Consider the following 15,727-nt stretch of genomic DNA (forward strand, 5'->3'; position numbering starts at 1 on the left):
AAGCTATACGTCCAAGGACCATGACACTCATTTTATAAGGTCACGGCTCTTTCACGATAAATTCATTTCAAAAGTACTCAATTGTTCTCAGCATTCAACTTCAGTTACTGTAGAAGAGTTAAATGATTCCATGATTTATCTACTTACAGTGGAAAATCAGTCTTCTACATCTTAAAACAAATACTATACCCAATCCGGAACCTTTTTCTTTAACTTGCTTCATTTTCCCCATTGCAACTGGTGTGGAAGGTGGAATTCTTGCTGGTTCTGACCTTCCTTCCAGCTGCAGGTGCCTTTTTATTATAATTATTTTTAAAGACAATTACCACCAATTGTAGCACCAATGTTTTAAGGGTCTATTACACATTTCCAACTGAGACAAGGGAAATGTGATCTGTGTACCTGGACTGAGTGAAGTTGTCTCAGGATTATAGAGGGGTAAAGTGGGAAAAAGAAGAGGGGACACAATATTATTAAGTACAGTGAATATTTAATTTATATTTCACATGCAACACAAATAAGGAAGGAAATGAAAGCTATGGGGCTCATAATCGAAACAGAAATACATCTTAAAACCCACCCAAGTCGGCACTCGGACAACCTAAAAAACAGGTCGTCCCAGTGCCGATAATCGAAATGGCTTTTTAGACATATCCAGGAACATTTTAGCCCTCTAAATGCCACTGTGCGCCCACAGCTGCAAGGGGCATTTTTGGAGGAGCGGTGAGGGCGGGACGTGGGCTGACTAAACTTAATCGTTCTGAAGGGATACGTTTTATGGGGCTCAGAAGGTATCCAAAGTGACTAGATAACCACTGCAGACACAAAGTACAGACTCCCACACACTCCCCCAGTGATCACTGACTCCCCCTCACACTGCCATAAAAATTGGAATAAAAACGTACAAACCTGTCTCTGGAACATCAACACTTGCTATAGAAAAGCCTAGTAGAGCTGCACTGAGGTCTCTTAAGTAATCTGGGGGGTGGACTAGTGAACCATAGAGAGGAGGACCTAAGCCCATAAGCCACTCTAACTACTACATCCATGGTAGAACATGTGAGCCCACAAAAAAAAAAAAAAAAAACCCTACTGTACTGCCATATAAGTGCCACCTGCAGCCATAAGGGCTATTGAGGTTGTAGACAGGTGAGCATAGTAGTTTTGGGGGGGTGTTTGGGGGGGCCTCAAAATTACTTATATGGGAGTTCTGGTAAGATGTTTATGTAGCACCCTTTTTGTGAAGTTCACAACAGTGCCCTATAAAGTACCCCACTTTTCTGTTGCCATATCTGGGTGGCCAGTCCATCACATTGCTGGCCCCTCCCATGTCCAAAAGGTCTTGTTCTGGGCATTTGGGACTTAGACAAATATTTGGATGAGAATGTAGTATAAAGTTAGACATAGTGGTGGACTGGACGATCAAACGCCTGGATGTACGACGATTTTTTTAAAAAAGTATACTTTAGACGTATTTTTTGAGAATGGACATTTGTGCCTTGCCAACTTTGGACGACTAGCACCCTACGTCCAAATCAGACTTAGACTTATGTTTTGATTAAGCCACTCCACGTCTTTACATTCTTGAATGTTACCATTTTTTAATTAATCTGACCTTCATCAAGTTCAAGTCGTTTTCAGTAAGGCACTATGTAGGACCACAGTTGATCTCCAAGGTCTAAACCAAAATAGCATAATTTAGCATAAAGAAGGCACTTTATTCAATCCAATAAGATTAGAGTTTTTTGGGTTGTTGTTGTTTTTTTTTGCTTGTTTTGGGTTTAAGCTCTGCACTACTTTTAATTGGAATTATTTTAAAGACGTTCACATTGTTGATATGATTAGGAGACTTTTGTGGCAATGATTGAAAGCAAAGCAAAAACAACTGGGTGAAGAATAAACAAAGAATTGTTCCAAGGCTTGATAATCACAAAAAACAATAAGGAACAATACTACAGAAATTTTTAACACCTTTTTAAACCCGAATGGTGCTCAGAATCCACGGATGGAATGGAAAAAGCTCAACGTGGGGAACAAACCCCTAAAGCATTTTTCACAGAATCTATCATTGCACCAACGATTTTGGTAGAAAGGTGATTAAAAATATTTCTTAAAAACCAGTGTAATATTATTATATGTCCATAAAGTGAATGAATATCCAATGTTCAAAACATAAAAAACATATTCAAAAAAAGTGAACTTAATCAGACTTAGCTTAAATGTCCATACAGCGATGGTCCGGCAAGGCAAAGGAAAAAGTCTCTCGTTTCCTGTGACGAGAGACTTTTTCCTTTGAACCAGGAAGGATTTATAATTGAATCTCACACAGCGTAGCGGGTTCTCTGAAGAAGCCAACTCGGCGAAATGCGTCAGAACCTTGCCGGACCATCGCTGTATGGACATTTAAGCTAAGTCTGATTAAGTTCACTTTTTTTGAATTCTTAACGCATTGGATATTCATTCACTTTATGGACATATAATAATATTACACCGGTTTTTAAGAAATATTTTTAATCACCTTTCTATCAAAATCGTTGGTGCAATGATAGATTCTGTGAAAAATGCTTTAGGGGTTTGTTCCCCACGTTGAGCTTTTTCCATTCCATCCGTGGATTCTGAGCACCATTCGGGTTTAAAAAGGTGTTAAAAATTTCTGTAGTATTGTTCCTTATTGTTTTTGTAATGATTGAAAGCAGTCATACTATAATGTATGCTCCAAGGCTTTTGCTCTGAGGCTTACACTATGAATGGTACATACTTGTATTTGGTTAATGCCTCTAATCAGACAGACTAGATTGACCCAACCCTTGTTTTCATATGTGATGAAAAGTGCTATAAAAGGAGAAATTGAAGAAGATGGGTTGAGGTCACAGATTTTTACCTCTACTGTTGACAAAGAAACCCCTAGTGGCAGTTCAACATATAACAATAGCATCTAACCTGCAATATAAATCTACAAAAAGTAATAGATACCCTCAACTACTTACTTACGTATGAGAGATTTCAGACAAAAAAAAAATATCTTTAGGAAAAAATATCTTTTCAACTAGCTTTGGAAAATGTATTTTAAATCTACTGTCAGGAAATTAAAATAAATAGAGGACTATAAAATATTTTGATCTTATGCTAGGTTCAAAAAGGATATTTTTCTTTATTGTTTCTGAATGCATTAATATCTATAGAAATAGCTAGGCCAATCATTGCATGTAGACTGTCACAAGTAATATGCTGACAATATAGGGTAACCTAGCTATGTACAGTTCTGCAATATTTGTTTTGCAATAGAGAGGCCCACTTTTGGCACTGGACTAGATTATTGTCGCTTCATGTAGTTCCCTCCCCCCCCCGCCTTCTTTTTTGGCTGTCTCATAGAATTTGTTCGCCAGGGTACATGGTAGCCTTGATGCAGGAGAGGTATCTCATCTGAGGGTTATCCCCCATGAAGTCACTTCTCATGGGGAAAGCCACTGCTCGCCCTGGATCGATAGCATGGAATGTTGCTACGCTTTGGGTTTTTGCCAGGTACTAGTGACCTGGATTGGCCACCATGAAGATGGGCTTCTGGGCTAGATGAACCATTGGTCTGACCCAGTAAGACTATTCTTATGTTCTTCTGACTGTGCTAAAGCTCTGAGTGCTTTGTTATCTCTCTCTTATTTTTTTTAACATGTTTATCGGTTAAGATAGATTCAAAAGTTTCTTAAAAGCCTTTTTACATAGGGATGCATTCGAAAGCTAATCCTGGAGACAGGGTCCTGATAACGTTTATTTTACCCACTCATGCATTCTTATATGATTTAATGCACTTGTTTTTCCCCATCCTACTGTTGTAACCCTCTCTGTTCCTTTTCTCCTTAAAAACTGTAGTTCTACCTTCTTCCTTTTGTGTCAGGTTTGTCTATGTCTGCGTTTATCTTAGTTAGCATTTTAAACAATATTGTTTCCCCTTTTTTAAAATACGTTCTCCGCTTAGAAATGTTTTATTAAGCGTTTGTATCAAATTTTAAATAAACTGTATGGGAACAACAGACAAAGCAATCCACATGTTCATTACTTTGATGAAAACAGCAGTGGTTCTGTAAGCTCTTATGGCGCAAGTAAAATTGAAGTAAAATTAGTGGATGGGTTGGAATAGCAGAGGCGCAAATGGCGATGAAATCGATAGAGGCGGGGGGCAAGAAGGAATGGGGTGTGTGAAGGCAAAGCTGGAGATCAAGGATGGAATGTGGTATGGCGGAATGTAGGGGAAAAGACTAGGGGGCCCCTTTTATCAAGCTGCGCTAGAGGTCCGCAGTGCGAGCCAGCGCGGTAAATGCTCCGATGCTCACAAAATTCCTATGAGCATCAGAGCACTTACCTTTTCCGGCACACGCTAAAAACCTCTAGCACAGCTTGATAAAAGGAGGGGGGAGTAGGTTAGGTGAGCCTTGCTGTCTTTGACTGCGATCGGCACCCATAGTTTTTTTGTTCGGTGTCCAAATGTAGTCTTGATCCATGAAGATATCATCATTATTTATCTTAATTGTACAAATAAAGGTTAACAGATGAAAAGAAAATAATACAAGATGATACCTTGTTTATCAAACAAGCAATACATTTCTTGACTAGCTTACAGGAATTGACAATCCCTAAGGAAGTAGCTCCCGAAAGCAAACCATGAACGGCTATGGTATTCCAGTAAAACAATATCGCCTTAAGTTGTTGAGGTTTTGGGTTTTTTGTGTTTATTAACTTTTGTTTTCATGCATTCAAATGAATTAATGCAGTAGCCAGATTACTTGAGCCATTATTTTATTACTTTTACTGCTTTGTAGATTTATGCTTCCTGATGCGAAGCATAAATGGCGCACATGTAGCATGAAGTCACGGCACGGCAAATGACATATCACATACAACAGCCACTGAAGTTCCAAAAGGCCAGACTGACCAGATCACAGCAAACCGATCAAGAGAAATCCTACACCAACGGACTTGCAGTTTAAGAGATCGGAAGGGACTATATGGCCATCCTGTACCCAACTAACGAGACTGCCTGATAGCAGACGGGCGTTTTTGGAGAGTTTTATAGCTACATTTGCAGCTATTCATGTTATTTTATCTGATGCTATTTTGCTGCAGCTTCTGCAGATAAAAGATGAACGCACGGGGGAGGGGAGGGGGGGGGGACAGAGATGGTCGTCGTCATTGTCGTATCAGTAATAATTGCATCTCTGTTTTTATCTTTACCGAGTTGCTCAAAGTACTCTGACTGGCTACCATTAATTATTAAAGCAAATCACAGCATTTCCCAGTAAATGAAGCTGGTGAATGCCTGTTACAGTAAGGCAGCATCCTGAGCTCCTGGGCCCTCTTAGAAGCTCAAGAAGCTAGAAGGCCTAATGCAATTACGCCTCTTATCCAGCGCTCTCCGCTAATATGACACAGGCTTTAAAAGGCAGCTTAAAGACAAAATGATACAGGCTCAGCTGAGGATTTTATTACCCAATAACCATCTCCTCTCAGAAGGAAAAATTAGCTGGGAACAAACCCTGTAATGCTGGCAGCAGGGCTTGGCTGCTTGAGAGCTCTCTTGAAAAAAGGCTGGACTCCACAGGTCAGTATTAAGAATGACGCACAGACACTGTACCAACAACATAGGTTCTTTCTGTACCTGATGTCCATACTTCCAGGTTACATTAAATCTTTAGACTAGTAAATTTATCACAGCTTTCTTTGTCCAACCTCTCTCTGCTGTATTTGATGTGGCCGGTTTTCAGATGACTTTTGGTCTGATGTGGGCGGATGATCCTTTTCTAGTGTCCGCCTTTCATACCACCTTCCCTGGCCTTAGAAAAATATTGATCTGAAAGCTACAGTCTGCCTTCTTAAGCAATGGACTTTCTTGGGATGTGATGTTATTGCCAAGGTTTCCGTATGAACTGATTGTCTACAGAACAGGGATGCTACCTGTTCAAGTAAAGATAAAGGGAGAAGGAAAAGCTGATAGACAAGCTGTGACCCAATGTACCTTTCCCAGGTTAAGTAAGCAAGAATTACTCATTTGTGAGTTTCATACAGTTTTGTCTAGTGACTGAAAATGAAAATTGTGTTCCACTCATCAAGGGTGGGGGGGGGGGAAGTTATCAATATGACCTATGATTTAGATGGGTTATTTAGCCACTAATTCGTACTATTTTAGTACACTCGCATTTTACGCAATGAGACTTAGGGCCCTTTTTACAAAGCCATGGTAGTAATTCTCCTTCGGCAAATGCATCGAAGCCCAAAGGAACTGAATGGGCTTTGGTGTGTTTACCGCACGAGAATCGCTACCACAGCTTTATTAAAGGGGCTTCTTTGCTGGCTTTTACAAAGCTGAGGTTAAGGTTTCTACTGCGGGCTGACAAGGTAAATACTCCAATGCTCATAGAATTCCTATGAGCGTCAGAGCATTTACCTCACTTGCCCGTGGTAGAAACCTCTACCATGGCTTTGTAAAAGGAGCCCTTACCCCACCCCCGCCCTTTTACAAACCCGTGAAAATGGATTGTAGTGCAGGCCAGTGCGCTGAATGCTCTGCGCTACTCGTAGAGTTCCTGTGAATGTCGGGAGCTGTGCAGAAAATTCAGCGCAATGCACTGACCTGCGCTAAAAAATGCTTCTGAGGTTTTGTAAAAGGGGGTGTTATTTACTACTAATAATAACAACAGTATTGATAGCGTCCCCATTTAATATTTTATTTTTCACACCTGTATAATTATTTGTCTTACATTTTACAACATTGCTTTCCTGAAACAAAGGGCTCCTTTTATCAAGCTGCGCTAGCGGGGTTAACACGCGCGACTTTTCGTCATGCTTTAACCCCTGCGCTGGCCAAAAACTACCGCCTGCTCAAGAGGAGGCGGTAGCGGCTAGCGCGGCCGGTGGTTTAGCACGCGCTATTACGCTAGCACGTCTTGATAAAAGGAGCCCAAAGTCTCCTCCATTGCAAACGTTTCTATTTTCTTCATTTTATTTCATCTTATTTCGTTATGCACTGAGGTTCCCCTAGCCATGTTACAATACATATTTTAAAAAATACATAGATTGTATTATAACTATTACAGTGATAAAATGCTGAACAGAGGATAGCAAATCACTGGAGAAGTCCATGCTGTATGGTCCATTCCAAAGTTAGCAAGAATATAAAAAGAGGAAAACAGATTTTTAAACATGCGTAGGTCAGTGACCAATATGTTAAGAGCACTAGGCATGTTCCTGGAAAAAACTTTTTCTCACACACGTAGTACAAGCAGAACCAGGCACACAAGCGCAAACACAAGAGGTCCAAATGCAACCATCGACAGCCTTGATCCCTGATACAGACTGTCATTGGAATTAATTTTGCACCGGAATGTTAAGTCACTTTCTGTTTTGAAATGTGCTTTCTTTCCTTCTTAGTTTTGACAAATTGATATTTAAACTCCTTGATCCTCAAGGAGCGTCTATGCCTTTTCATCTCTTCCAAAATTCTCTTTATAAATGACCTTTCTTGTCTTCAGCATTCTCTATGCCCGACTGTTAAACCTTCTTTCTAGAATCATCCCTACCTATTTGCTCTGCCCTTCTGACTCCCATCCTTTTTCTATCTTGTCTCATCATCTAGCCATGGTTGGCGGCAAATCCTGTCCTTCTGCTACACCTCAAGCCTTGAATGACTCTCTCAGGTTTCCTTCCTCTCTTCTTCCACTTCTTTTCAAATCATTTCTCAAAAATCACCTCTTATCCCTTCTGTATAAGCAAGACTTGTGATTTTGCCTAGTCAGAGAAACCGATTAACTGCCTCTTAATTGCTTGGTCTTTTACGTAGGATCAGAAAACATTTTGGAACAGGTTTGCAGGAAGCAAAACGGTGCAGCATGGTCTTTTGCAGTGATTTAGAACCAAACAGTTTTATTTATATTCCTACATGATGTGTGGGTTTGGCGGGATCTTTCTGAATATGAACACCTGCCCTCTTGGTTTAGTCTTAAATTAACTCAGCCACCAACTTCAACAAATAATTGAAAGCATCTTTTCTGCACGTTCCAACAGCTCAGTGACTATCCACTAAAAGTCTTGGCTTTTGGACTGCACAGAGACAAACAGACGGGCAGCTAGAAGCATTTAGGGAGCAGCCGCTGTGATGGGAATTTCATTCAATTAGGGTCATTTGCATGGTTTTCTGCATCGATATCTGACCCTGGAGGAACATTTTAAAGGATGGGGGAAGCAAAGTACATACTCTGAGGTGAGCTGATGAACAAATCTATTTTGTCATGCCTCACTCTTTTGCTCCAAAGGCATAATAGCTGCACACAGACAAAAACTTTCCTATTGTATTTGGAGGAACCAAGTCACAGTCTTTCTTTACACTGCATGCCTCCGGCCATCTCAGATAAAATTTGGGTTTATTTGAAATTCAGTATACACTGCAATGAACCCTGGGTCTGATTTATTCCAAGGTTTCTCTATTTCTGTGCTGGGGAAGAACTTTTTTGGTGAAGAAATTATTATTTATATATATACAGTCAATAAACAGCTCAGCTTTCAAATGGTACATAACAATATCAACGTGGGAGTTCAGGATTGCTCAGGCCGAAAGGATATTTTGGATTTTATTAAAAACAGAGACTCCCCTCAGGCTACCCACTATAGTAAAATTGCAACTACTTAACCAATGTACCTACTAATCTCCTAGTTAGGGCCACTGACCTGTCACCTAACACACACACACTCTCTGTCTCTCACTTCATCCACTCCACAAGACCTGGACTGTCACAGACAAATTTCATTATAACTCACCATTCCATAGTATCCCCCTTCACTATTTAAAAACAAACATATATAGAAAGTTTGTGACGATCCCTTCTCTCACTGAAACATATAAGTATGTGATTTGCCAAATTGCACCAAGCATGGACTCGTGAAACAGAGTGAAATAAAGCAAATTCTGAGCAATATTATTAAAGGTGGAGATAAAATATTGCCACATTTTAATCCTTTCTTCTCGCTGGTAGATCTCAGCTTCTAGACATCTTTGGATTTCTCTGTTCTCTTCAATACCCCCCTCCCCCACCTCCCCATTTTTCACCTGGCCTGCCGCTTGCCGCGCCAGTCCCGCCACACTACTGGGACTCTCTTTCCTCCCTCTCCTGCCATAGGTCTCTTTTGTGTTTTACAGTGCAGAGCTCAGGTGAATGAAATGGAAAAGAGCCACAAAAGAAGCAGTGTTTGCCCTAACTGCTCTTACACACACACTGTCCCAGAAATGTGAAAGAGGAGAGCAGGAATTGTGGCGAGGGTATGAATGCGAGGCAGGGTAAGACCTGATAAAAAGAGAAGACTAGTTTTATAGGAAATGCCGGCGCATCTCAAAACCAGATGCCTCTCAAAAGAGGAGGAAATTCAAACGTGGAAATAGGTTGCCTTTTTTCTCGAGGAACCTTATTCAGGTCTGATTACCACAAATCAAAGGAACCTTTGCTTTTCAGAAAATCATTCAGATTTAAGAGTTCAGGCGTGCAGAAGTGTTCTCTACTGCTGCCAAACTTAGTAGTTGGTTTATTAAAAAAAAAAAAAATGACTGTGTGAATGGAAAACACAAAATAAACTGAACTTAATAATATCTTGCAAACATGCAGTGGAACTAGTCCAGCCTGTGAAATTTGGATGTTAGCACTGGTTCTCACCAGTATTCTTCTACCGCAGTAAACTGGATATGTCAGGGAGTAGATAACCATACCTGTATTGTTTGAAAGCTGAAACAAAGATTGTATCCTGCACAAAGAAAGGATCAAATCTTAACTTCCAACCAAAGTGTGCTGGAACTGATTGGGCTTTTAGAGTGCCAGAGCAGCAAAATAGTCAGTATTTATTTTTTTTAAAGAAAACCTTGATGTGACTTGAAGAAGATGAAAAGAGTTCTGCTAATTATTTTTCAAAGTAAGAAATCATAAAAACACTTAAAGTGAAAAAAAAAAGAACATGGTAAGATTTGACTATGCTTGGTACAATTACTCCTACACCTGAAAAACGTTCCAGAACAATTACGCTGACTGCTGAAGATGCAGGAATAAACTGCAAATAATTTGTTTACTTTACTGATATGAGTGTGCATAATTTTATTATTTATATATTTGTTTTGTTTTACAGAGAAGTGTGGCATGGTTACTGTCATATTTCAAATGTCCGTCTGTTAACCTTGATCAGACAATTCCATATCCTATCCGAAAACCTTCGAATTGGGGGGATATATATGTTTGGTGCTGTCAGAAATTCAGAAAATAAGCCCCATCCCTCAGTAGACCAGTGACTCCTTTTTTTAAAGTTCTCAGAAAATCAGAATGGAAAGAAAGGATGAAAAAGAACAGTAGATGCACTGGCTGCCCTCACAATACTGATATTACCCCTGTACAAAGCATCAGCATTCAGAGGCAGCTGATGGAATTGGGCTGATTTTATTGGATTATGAAATGTAGTGGCAAAAGAGATTATGAATTACTCACAAATCACCAGTTACTTAAATGATCTTACTTTTTGTCGAGCATATTTCTAAAATTTCTTGCCCAGTACATTTAGCCGGGCTTGTTCTTTCAATTTTGACTTTAACTTGCTATGCCAGATGGCATTTGTTTAGTTGTTATTACTGTTAATCAAATTGTGTAATATATGACAGAAATACGTAACATTAAACGGTAAGGTAGTTCTCAGACTTTCTTCCCACTACTCCTTTCCAGTACCTCTTCTCACCGAACTCCCATCTACTTTCTGTCCTGTTATATTGTCTTGGTATTCATGGGTGCTTATTGTTCACTGTTGCACCCATGTACTTGCCTGTAACATCTGTACAGTATAATTTGCTTCCCTGTATACTTATTGTTAATATAAAAATTTCAGTAAAAAGTTTTTAAAAAAGAAAGAAAGGCATATCTCTCATGTCTGCTGCACTCCCTCTGACCACCCAATCTCAAGAGTCCCTTTTTCTCTTGCTTGAGCACCCGTTCTAGGTTTCTCTTTCCTTATATACAGATTTTTTGTGTCATGTTTCATCCTATCTTTACCTGTACCTACAAAGTATTTGGAGAAAACGGTACCTCATGCTCTGCATTATACTTTCTACCCTGTCCAATGACACCCAAAAAGAGGGGCGAGGTGCATCTGACAAACTTATTCCAAATTCCATCATAAGGTTTGGTTAGGTTTATTATTTATAATCCAAGGCAGGGAATAATAGCACATGCAAAATTAAAACAAAACCTAAAACATACAATATACAAACTACAGTTTAGCTTTCTAAGCGTGGCACAGACCCCAAAGAGAGAAGCGTATATTGGTGGCTGGGGGGAGAAAACCCGCCCTTACTAACAGCCCGAGCTACAAACTGCCCTGTCTCTGGATCTAGGTCTCACATCGCCCAACATCCCTGCAATGTGTGTGGGAACATGTCGCCCTGGAATCCCCTGATATGGTGAACATTTTTATTTATCCATTTGTTTTATTTATACTGCGCCATTTCCCTTAAGCCTGTCTCCTTCCTATGGCACTCCCAATGGATGATGAGACAGAAGTTGGATTACCCTTAACAGAGGTAACAGTAGCAGAGCAGTTTGGTGTATTTAAAACTGAATATAATTTAAAACCATTAACTAAAGCCCTCTTAGTGCATTCTGCCCTCAAGCTACACATGCAAAAATAACATAATAAAAAAAGAATCACATATGATGAACTACTTTTTATTATTTTCCACAAAAAGTACTTTCTTGTATTCTTATTAATCATGGTGCGAGAGTCCAAAGTGAGAGCCTACTCATGATTTGCAAATAAAAAGGTTTTATGGGGAATCTGAAATAAAAATGGCCTATTTTTTTTAAATGGAACTTGTATTTTACTTTCATTTAAAAAAAAAAAATACACACACATAAAATATGAATTCTTTGCTTTGATCTCATAGATTAAGCTGAAAACAAGTCAACTGTACAATAAAAAATATTCAGAAATACAGATAATCTCAAATAAAAGTAAAATATAAATTAAAGAATTGTTATTTTTTTTTATTATTGATTGCTTTATTTCTTCAGGTATGCAACACACTATAGAGCATTTTCCCTGTTGTCTGTGCTATAGGACAGAAGGGTGGATGATTCTAATTATTCTACTTGAATTCTCAGCATTTCTTTAGAAGGTTAAAATATCCTTTTCCCTCTCAGCAAAATTCCCAGCTGCGCTATGGGATAGTAGTGCATCGGTGGATGCTATGCACACCACACCAATGGACGGACATGTTCTTTATGGCATACAGTAGGTATCCATTATATGATTCCAGGGTTTCAGATACAGATGGAGGCAGCAGCAGCAAGGATGGGACAAAATAACACTCAATAGGAATTCTTCACTTTCAGCTAAACTTTTTTTTTTCCGATGCAAAGCAGAGTCCAAGCTTTAGCGGGGACTTCCCTACATCTGGATTTGGAAACACTTTTCTTTTTACGGAATGTGTCATGACATTTAGCCAAAAAGAAAAAAAACAAGAAAAAAAACACCCCAGCTGGACTGTGTATTCTACTAGTCTGTCAACAGTTTTGTGATACACCTTGGAACCTTTTGCTTTTAAATAAAAGGTTGGCTCGGGAATAATATTATATTTGAAAGTGCTGTTCAGAAATCTTCCTGAGCTTTCCTGCTTGGAAAAAAAAAAAAAAAGACCCGTTTAGGGATAGGCTGCAAGGGTGTTCAAAGCTGACAATAAAGGAGGCGAGACTTTCACCAATCTCTTGCTAACAATATCCGCTGAGCTCTGAAAGAAAATGAAACCCCTCTTTCAGCATGACCTTATTGAGAGGAAACCCGATCATTTTATTCTTACCCCTGATCAACGAATACACCTACCATCTGTCTCAGTGGAGCAGGGGATAGCAATTTATTTAGAAAATCTAGTTATTTGTCTTATTGCCAGGAATCTTATCAATAAATATTGATTTTGTCTATCCCTCTGTGCAAGACACAACATCCACGGAGGGTCTGAAAGGAGCTACTCTCATGATTATAATATCATTGTTTCATCAACAATGGGGACGTTTTTTGTGTTACTGGAAGAAAGGGAGATCAATTCCAGCAATAATCCTTAATCTTAAAAGTCTATTTGTACTGTACAGTCTGAAGGGTAACACTACTCATCTCATCAGAGAGAAAGTTGCAAGTGTTAGAACTATTTTTCGCATCACAATGTTTGTCTCTACTCGCTCCAATTACATTTGCCAAACTACCACTCGCTCCAATTACAAAAACCAAACTACCACTCCCCATAATGTGCTCTGGAATATTACCTTTCAAAAAATAGTATATAATGAAAGATATGTGATACAACATAAACTTAACACCATTTGTGTCTATGTATTGTGTTTGCCTTATTTAAGCTTCTTGTTATCCCGGTGGTATATGGAGGGGGCAAATCGATGCCCCCTTTCACCGCTTTATGTTGTCTGGAAAACGCAGGCTCGGAAAGACACAGCGACAGGCGGTCAAGGAGAACGGTCTCTCCTGAGGCAAACTCAGTAGCAAAGTTTCCCTGAGAATCAGATTTGCAAACTTTCAGTAAAAAAACTGGATGCTGGTAAAAGAAAGGGGCAGAGTCTTGTCAGCTGAAAAACCACCACCTTTTTTTATTCAGCTCACATTGCAAATCCCAGGTCAGAAAGGGGTGTTCATTTCAAAGGCTTTCCGACTGTTTTGGGGAGGCAGCAAATTAACACTAGACTTTTGGTTATATGATCCTTGCCCCCACTTCACACTCAACTATTTTATTGTGCTGATCACGGTATAATAAAGCTTATTCAAAGTTTCTCTGCTGTTTTCATAACTTCAGACACACACACACACACACAAAAAGTATTTTCCTCTTGTGCTTAGTACCTTGGAAGGTAATTATCCTCAGACATAATTAAATACAGTGATATTAAACCCCAGTGAAAAGGCTCAATGCATGTCCTAGAAATGATTGTTCTATGCTGCTTGCTTTTCTCCCCGCCTAGCTAAAAGCACACAGCATAGAGTTTGGCTCCATAGACTAACTCGTTCTCCTAAGACAAGCAGGATGAGTCAGCCACACTAAAATCAGCCTAACTTGTTCTCAAAGTTGGTGTCCACTGACCGCTTCCACAGTAACAGAGGGCTAAACTTGTGGGTTTGAGAGAAAAGGGGCTGCTACTTTTGCTTGTGAGGGAGGACCGAGAAGCCCTTACTGTACCTCTGAGCTGCGGTGTTGGCATCCAGGATCCCAGTGCTCTGCATCCAGGACCTGACCGAAGTCAATCCACCGGATAAAGGCTCTTCCTTCATGGTTAGCCCTCCTCTGGGGAGAGTATCCTGAATCGAGAACATCAAAACAGCTTTCAAGATCTTCTTCCGAGCAGTGAGAAAAAAAAATAAAATATATATATATATATACCAAATCCCCAAAAAGAAGAAAGAGAGAGGATAACACCTCTCTGCTGCCAACCAAAAGGACCAAAAAAAGATGTAAAATCCGGACCCACGTTTGCGCTTGTCAGGTTCAGATTCTTCTTCTTCCCCCTTTCAAACTTAGCAAAGGATGCCAAAGTGCTTCCGACTTAGTCCAGAAAGCGAGCGCTCGATCCCTTTCGGTCCGGGCAAAGTCGCTTCTCAGCCGGGAAGGAGGCGGCTTGGCTGGCCGGGGGGCTGCGAGCGCGGCCGGTCGGGTGGCGGCCCGGGCTCCAGGAGCATCTGCAGGGGCGAGGGCTGGGCTCTGCTCCCGAAAGAGGGCGGCGGGGAGGGGGGCAGGGAGAGAGCGAGCGAGGCGCTGGCTGCTGCTGCTGCTGCTGCTGCGAGGCGAGAGGCAGCTCTGCTCAGCGGCGGCGGCGGCGGGAGGAGGCAGGGAAGGAGCTGCCTGCAGCCTCCTGTCCCGGGGGAGCAGGGCGATTGGTAGGCGCTGAGCTTTCTCGCCTCCTTTTCCCTCGCCTCCTCCCCCGGCTCCCCACCCCCGGCTCCGCCGCGGCGGCAGGGCTCGGCTCCCGGCGCTGGAGGGCCCCGCGGGAGCAGCGTCCCGTCCCCGGCCGGCCTGGCATTGCGGGCGGGAAGTGGCCGAGCGCGGCACCGCGGGAGGAGGAGGAGGAGGAAGTGGGGGGGGGAGGAGGGGCGAGGAGGGAGTCTGAGCCCTCCTTCTGCCGTCCCCTTACAGCCAGTTCACCTGGAGTCCGAGCTCTCCCTCTCTTTGCCAAACCCGTCTGCCATCGTTTAAACTTCTCTGCCTCGCCTTTCTTTTGCTATCAGTTTCGTTATTGTTTGATTTGGTAACAGTCTTATCGATGGTGAGGAATGTTGGGGTTTTTTCTGATCTCAGTAGGGCCACAAAGGAGTCAAATGAACTGAGTGAATGGAGTTGCAACTGGGGAACAAAAGCAGAAATGATCACCGAGGGCTCCTACACTATGCCATTTCATGCCTTAAGTTTACTCTGGGACAGGGATGTCCAACCTTTTGGCTTCCCTGGGCCGCATTGGCCCAAAAAAATGTTTCTGGGGCCTTGCAAATACTGCAGCAAGACAGAGGAGGGAGCCGGCAAGATGGTAAACACCCAGGGGCAGCAGAGGAAAACACTGCATCGCCCTCGATTGGGGTCGCACAAAATACTTCACGGGGCCACATGCGGCCCTCGGGCCACAGATTGGAGACCCCTGCTCTCAGAGCTCTGGTCTGAAGCCGGTATTCCTGC

At 41.3% G+C, this 15,727-nt stretch overlaps 1 protein-coding gene across 8 annotated transcripts in view; it reads right to left on the reverse strand.

Annotated features, from left to right (window-relative positions):
• Window positions 1-15,228, reverse strand: part of EBF4 (EBF family member 4) — a 494,482-nt gene extending 479,254 nt beyond the window's left edge. For 6 of the 8 annotated variants that reach the window (XM_033954116.1, XM_033954098.1, XM_033954107.1 and 3 more), the window contains exon 1: window positions 14,243-15,103. In XM_033954116.1, coding sequence (XP_033810007.1) covers window positions 14,243-14,376 — 134 coding nt within the window. In that variant the 5' untranslated portion in view covers window positions 14,377-15,103. Of the gene's footprint in view, window positions 1-14,242; window positions 15,104-15,202 lie in introns of those variants that run through there. The other 2 variants (XM_033954142.1, XM_033954133.1) reach the window with 2 other exon arrangements.
• Window positions 15,229-15,727: the final 499 nt, after the last annotated feature.

Source organism: Geotrypetes seraphini, chromosome 1 (genome assembly GCF_902459505.1).
Source record: "Geotrypetes seraphini chromosome 1, aGeoSer1.1, whole genome shotgun sequence".
NCBI classification, from domain to species: Eukaryota; Metazoa; Chordata; class Amphibia; order Gymnophiona; family Dermophiidae; genus Geotrypetes; species Geotrypetes seraphini.